The sequence below is a fragment of the Phanerochaete carnosa genome (assembly GCF_000300595.1).
Source record: "Phanerochaete carnosa HHB-10118-sp unplaced genomic scaffold PHACAscaffold_10, whole genome shotgun sequence".
Taxonomy (NCBI): domain Eukaryota; kingdom Fungi; phylum Basidiomycota; class Agaricomycetes; order Polyporales; family Phanerochaetaceae; genus Phanerochaete; species Phanerochaete carnosa.
Genome location: NW_006767637.1, coordinates 2,108,550 through 2,115,118, shown reverse-complemented (window position 1 = coordinate 2,115,118; position 6,569 = coordinate 2,108,550). Strand labels below are relative to the sequence as shown.

General features: G+C 53.3%; 3 protein-coding genes across 3 annotated transcripts; all 3 read left to right on the top strand.

Annotated features, from left to right (window-relative positions):
• Positions 1–264: 264 nt before the first annotated feature.
• Positions 265–545, top strand: PHACADRAFT_263572 (uncharacterized protein). Its single transcript, XM_007400521.1, has one exon. It carries the CDS (start codon positions 296–298, stop codon positions 488–490), a length of 195 nt encoding a protein of 64 aa, XP_007400583.1. The 5' UTR covers positions 265–295; the 3' UTR covers positions 491–545.
• A 2,487-nt stretch (positions 546–3,032) lies between these two features.
• PHACADRAFT_178071 (uncharacterized protein) lies at positions 3,033–4,122 on the top strand (the record flags this gene model as incomplete). The annotated part of the gene is made up of 4 exons (XM_007400520.1): positions 3,033–3,305; positions 3,348–3,422; positions 3,564–4,016; positions 4,078–4,122. The coding sequence occupies 4 exons, from the start codon at positions 3,033–3,035 to the stop codon at positions 4,120–4,122; spliced, it is 846 nt and encodes a 281-aa protein (XP_007400582.1).
• Positions 4,123–5,038: 916 nt separating this feature from the next.
• PHACADRAFT_263571 (uncharacterized protein) lies at positions 5,039–5,933 on the top strand. The gene is made up of 2 exons (XM_007400519.1): positions 5,039–5,405; positions 5,463–5,933. The coding sequence occupies exons 1-2, from the start codon at positions 5,053–5,055 to the stop codon at positions 5,809–5,811; spliced, it is 702 nt and encodes a 233-aa protein (XP_007400581.1). The 5' UTR covers positions 5,039–5,052; the 3' UTR covers positions 5,812–5,933.
• Positions 5,934–6,569: the final 636 nt, after the last annotated feature.

Here is a 6,569-nt window from a genome sequence, read left to right as displayed (position 1 = left end):
CCGTGCAATGGCTGAAAGTCACGTGACTCTTGGGCGTGCACGGTTCGGTCCATAACCCGATTCTAGGGGAATCGGAACTGCCTTGTCTGACAACAAGGTGTGACGCTGTATTGTTGATTATTGGCATGGTAAGATATATCAAGCTTTTATTGAACTGAAACTTACTGGCTCAACAGTCGAATGCGTGGGGAAGGCAGGGATTTATCAAGCTGAAAGTGAGTCCATCGACGACCCGTGTTGTAACTTGCCGTAGAAACATTGCTGAAGGGCGGCTAGATATCTCGTATTTATACCAATGCTGCCAAATGCTCAGGCTCTGAGTCGGCTGCTGCATGTTGAACCTCACCGGCATCCTCGCCAGAGCGGCTCGCGGCATCGCGAAGTTGTAGTAGCTCTACGCTCACAAAGCAGTCCGACGCGCAGAGAGCGCGATGCTGCAACACGTGCTATTTCGATACTCAGACAGAAGAATGCAAGTTATTACCAATAGTTCTGGATCTCACAGGCCGGCATCAGCGGATTAATATACCACTGATTTGGGCTTGTTGGTGCGTTTTGCTTTCCCGAGAAAGCAAGAAGCTCGGATTTCATACGCAGAAACGGTCAATTTTCTATCGCCCGCCGACGTAGCAAGGCGACGATTGGCTGCAGAATCGTCTTATCGTGTTCACCTGGTGCTCGGGATAACCTTCAGTGCTTACCTCGTAAGCTCTTCTTTGTCCGTTGTAGGACCCGTGTTCTCATGGTACGCAGGCTCCGATATGGGTTTTATGCAATTATAGAGTGCGTTGCTAACTCGATCTTACAGGCTTGCCGGGTCATCTATTGGCTATCTGTACCAGGAAAGAGGCTCGCGTTACCGGCGTGTAAGTAGATTTTCCTTTCACTCGGCCAGTTCTAGACCGCAGATCTTTCCCACAGCGGCAGTCCCGCTGTGTGCCTGGCGGTGAAATAGGCTCAGCATCTACGGGGAACGTGTTTGCTCTCAACGCGACCGGCGTTGACGTGATTTCCGCGTCGTATCTAGGAGAGCATACATACTCTCCGTCTCAAAGCAAGGGCTAATATCGCTTGTCACCGCAGGCAGGCACCCCAAACGCAATTGCCAGTCCAACCAGTTCCGACGAAGTGTCGGCGTGGACAGGTCTCTCTGCTGCAACAAATGCAACCACGTCGACGACTTATCGTTCGACTGAAGCCATATATACCGTCTGCGGCTTCGTGCTGTACGGGTTATGCAGTGGGTCTGTAGCGCTCTTGCTGTTCGAGTATGCGAGCCCTCTTGTCGGCTTATCGCGCCGTCAGTTTAAGCGTCATGCAGCTTATGTGACTTCCTTGATGATTCTGTAACTTTCGCATCTCAGGGACAAGTCGAAAGCCACGTGCGATCTGCTCGTCGACGCGGACCACATCGAGCGCGCCATTCACCCGTGAAACATGCAGCTTCCCGGCGTCAAAGGTAGAGAACCGGCAGGAGCCTACAAGACCTCTCAAATCCGTGAGACCAGCGTCGCCAATGCAGCATGACTAACGGGGTTTCATCAGGCTATCATTCCGACGGGAGACCTGGCGAAGGTCTCTGCGGATCAAACGGTTCTAAGTGTGTCTAACGTCCTATCTACCTTGCTAGCTTCAAACTCTACTTACCGGTCAAACCCCTTTTTTATGCCGCAGGAAAAACGTGACGCTACGCGCGACCTTTAGGTCAAAGTGATCAGCCACACGGCCTGGGCGAAGGGCTGGCCAGTACACGTGTACAATATGACCGACGTGAGTTTATCCACGGCACCGCACTGTCCAAGTGGACCGCCAACTCCGCTGGCTGACGTAAGTCACGAGAAGAGTTTCGCCCATAAGAGACGCGGATTGTGATTTCTTCAACATCTTTGTACCAAAAAAGCTCTCACGATAGTCGATCCAAGGCTCATGCGATAACTTCACGCCGGGCCTTAGGCGCAACCCTGGGCGATAAAGTTATCTTCATCTTCATTGGCATGTTCGTCTCGTTGACCGACCCCCATGCCAGGAAGGATAGCGTTTTACGAATCCGAGCCCTGCAGACCATAGCCGTGAGCTCCGTCCGCTTTCTCATGAGTCGCTGGAAGGTCATTGCCGCTCCTAGGAGATAGGCACCACTCATCTTTCCCGATGTCGCCCAGTCGCAGCTGTTCGGTTTTTCAGCCGCGCAAGTATTCAGGGATAATATCGATTCAGCGAAGAAGGGGGAAAGACTTCAAGTGCTGGAAGGGCTATCGCGGACGGGACTGTGCTCTAAAAGTCTCATGAGCTGATCAACGACGTGAGTGAGGATCTTTTGAAGAGGTGATCTGACGAGCGATTGCTGGCATTTAGACGTCTTGGTAGCCACACGTTTCTCTGAAACACGGCCAGATGAACGTTTATACTGTTGTATGTCGCACCATTGGCATTGTCCGGCCCACGAGCCGACCCAACCTTTGGCCTCCTCCTAATGACACCACTGTTGATCACATGGGACATCAATCCTACCCAGAATGAAAATTATCTGAGCTAGACCCCATGTCGCATCACCCCGTCCCTTAGCATGCCGCTTGAACACCAGGATGACACACCGTAGTTCCCGGTGGACATATGCGCCTCGAATCTTGGGACAGCTCTGAGGCATTTTTGCCACAGATAGGTACAGTGAAGTCAGCTACTACTTAGGCAGGTGCCGGAGAATTAATGACGCAGTGCCAGCAGGCAATCATTGGACTGGCCAATCGACGGCTAGCGCTCTTGTGAGCCCCAAACATTTCCTGTAGCTTCTATATGACCTGTAGCGCAGTGAACACGCAGCTTTCTCACATATTAGCAGGCTCTCTACCACGTCTATGTATATTTCACGGCGTAGCATAGCGCGATATGAGCAACATAAGCATGATATAATCATCGAGCTGACTATTAAGAGGGAGTCAGAATGACGGTACGGGTAAAGCCGTGCGGAGATCTAAAGTAAGCGCCTTATTTTTATGCCGGTGTCTGGGCTCCCTCAGCTCCTGCCGTTCTTCACGATGACTACCTTGAACATTTCTGCTGGGATTATCAGGTCATACCCCGACCAGAATCCGTTCGAGCTCGACCCTCTGCCGTACAGCCTCATCCCACACAGCATGGAGCTCGAGCGGCAGGACGACACGCCACAATTCATCGAAGCCGCGCGAGCAATGGCCGCATACGGCTCAAATCCGCTTCGCTGGATGTACGGGACGAACCCCTTCATTCTAATTGATGATAGACTACTTGACGAGAAGATGCCGTTGGAACCTGGACCACGGCCGCCATCAGTGCAGTAAATAACTCTACCCTCCGACGCGATTTGCCTCAAGGATATAGGGCACCCAGAGGGCAAGACGGTGCTTGTGACTGTTCAGCTCGAAGGACACGTTCGGCTGCTAAAAATTGTTGGTCGATATCTCTCGTACCTCTTGCGATGTTGGCCACTAACCTCTTGTTGCCAGTTTCCCGACACCGCACTAGAAGAAGTACAAAATTTACCTAACGATCCTGAAGGACCATGGACTGTCTTTATCGACCGCTTCGAGAAGGAGAGTGAGGCATATGCGCACCTGCTCAAAGCTGGCGTCTGTGCGAGGGGCTACGTCCAGATGTGCTACGGCTGGCTCGAGCTGACGCCGGAACATGTGGCGCAGGTTGCGGCCTTGCCGGGTGCCTCGTACATGGCGCAGTACCTCGGATACCGCGCGGGTCCTATACGCGCACTACTTCTTGAGTACTTTGTGGATGCCCAGCAGCTCAGCATCGACAACGTCTCGGAGAAGGTCGCGGAAGCCGCCATGCGCGCGCTCTGCGAGATCAACAAGGCGCACGTCCTGCACGGCGACATCGAGGGGCGCAACATCCTCGTGCTGCCCGGTGAGCGTGTCGTCTTGGTGGACTTCAACTACGCCAAATGTCCACACGGCCCCCAGTCGGTCATTCGCCAGGATTTTTTCTTCGAGCTTGGTAAGGCGTGGACGTATCTCTACGGGCAGCTTGTAAGTCTCTGGCTCATTACATAGTGTGTGCACTGCAGACCGCTCATGCCCTCTCTTGTAGCTTCCAGATCAACGCATCGGGTTTCATTACACGATACCCGAGTGATCGCTATTCTCTATCGCTCCCGCCGCTGTGTATCCTGAGCTTCAAGCCAATACTGCCATATTATGTGTCACGTCATAAATTATCAGTATTATGTATATTTGACTCCTGCCAATGGGCTCGCTCACATGATACTCGCAACGAAACAAACGATAATGCAGTATGGTCACTCAAGGTTCTCATTCCTCACTCCTCAAGTCTCCTTGGGTAAATGCGTAAAGTGTAAAGCGAATGAAAGGCTCGTGTATGAGAAAAGGCTGAAACTGAAACTTAGGTGAGTGTCGAATGGTAAAGCCCCGCGGTAGCTGCTAGATGCGCATTTTTTTTTAGCTGACACTTGGACATCCATTTAGGCTACATCCACAAGGTATGCTCATTTACCTTGCGCGGTCGCCTGGCTCATAGTGCCTTCTTGTATCTCAGGTCTCAGATACCGAAGTAGCTATTGCGGGAGGAGAGGAAATCGTACTGCTAGGCTATGTCAGCCCTGAGTCACTGGGAGGTCATCATGACAGCAGTGTAATAACAGCGACACGGCTACGGTCTTTTGGCATGTAGTGCACCTCCAGGCGCTGTGCTCTAATTGCTCGATCGACGTGCGATGCGAACTTGAAGTCTGTACGTCGCCCGATCGAATGCTTGGTTGTTGGCTGTCCAAAAATTCAACAGCGATTGTCAGTATTTGCAGACTCGAACATCCCATCTCCAATCTTCAAGCTTCAAGAAGTACCCGCAGATTGAACGTGAACGTGTGAGCGCTCGACCCATGTCTTCATTCGCAGCTTGGGCGCTCGTCTTCCTCTTCCTCGTGCGAAGCTATCAGGGAAATGACGCCGGAGCTGCCACTGTTATCATTGCATGTGTACGTCCAGGCTGGATTTGCACCGCCATCTCTACCCTACCAGCTCGTAACACCTTTGCTTTCTTGCCCTTATGCGCAATTTCTTCCGGTCTCGTTTACCGTCTGCTCCAGACGAGATATATGCATCCAGCCTCCAGACACTCCACCTGGGCCACGCCCTCTGGTATCCCGAACCGCATGGAACGGGCGAGCCACAGATAGGCGACGTCGGCTTCGTGGACGAGGGCGCGTTCGTCAGGCTGTTCAATCTCGACGACGCCTCCGTGCCCGAGAAGAAGGTCAAACTCTGGGACCCGCCATTCGAGATCACAGAGCCCGTACCTCCGGGAGTATTCAGGATCGACTCCAGGCGTAGCCCGCTCGTTCCAAAAGATTATCGCAGCCACGGGGTGGAGAGCAAGGAAATGCATGCCTCGGCAGACGTGTGGGTGCATCAGTTCCTCCGACTACTGTCTTTCCGCTGACAGTATGGACTACGCAGGACGGCCGGCGCAGGCCTTTCTGTGACTCTCGACGCCAGCTACACATGCAGGGCGACGCAGGGCGCGGTTCTTGTCCTCAAGAGCGAAGCGCACGCAGAGAAGATACTCAGGAATCGGCTGTTGAAGAAGTACATCGTTCGTCACTGCGATAGATGGTACGCGTACGCCAAGAATGATATCCACCAGGACATCAAGCAGGAGGATATTGTTGTGGTGAGCGGATGGGTCAAGACCACGGCGGATTGGGCGGTGGCCGCCTTCAGTAATACGAGTACAAGCTCTAGTGCGTCACTAGAGGGGCGTTGTAGAGGTAGATTCGGCTTACGCGGGTCGACGTCGGTGCGGTAGGATGAAGGAGGGGATATGGTCGTCGAGGGAAAAGAAACTTGAACGCGCGAGCAGCGAACTCTAGTTACAGAGACGCCGCGAGGGCCAAAACCTACAACCTAATACTTAAGCTAATATACTGTTCGACTAGACTTACTGCTCGTGCTCGTGCCCGCGCTCTCGCGGGCGGTTCTATACTTGACTCGAAGGCGGGCGGAGGCGACAGCTCACGCGCGACAGGGGAATGACACTCGAAGGGAGATTCTGGGGGAAAGAGGTGCTTGCTCCATTCGAAGGTGGGAGGTCACCTTTATAATACATGACAAAAGCGCCACTCCGCTGCCGTGCTCTCGGCCGGAGTGCCCATAGAGAAGAAGAGCGAGAAGCGTCGTGAAAAGAGACCAAAGGGGATTGAAGGAGTGTTCTGTAATGGGTAAAATAGTTAACGTCAGGCTTCGGGAACAACTCGCCGTTCACAACGGGCAATGACTCGGCGCTCACTCGCGCGGCGGGCCCCTATTCACTTGCGCGTTCCTGCCGTCCTCAGGTCGCGGGGTGCTCCGTCGTCGACGAGGTGCTGCCTACGTCCCGCTGTTCTGGTCGAGCCGCCGTCCGCCGTTCGCATACATAAAGAAGTTACCATCCATAGTGAACGCGTTTCTGAGCCCAAAGAGAGGAAGAAGGGAATGAGAACGAGCCGGAGAGTGAAGGAAGACGAGGGGGGAGAAGTGCAAGAGATGTCAGACGCGGCACAACCCGGGTACCGTTCCATTCCGACG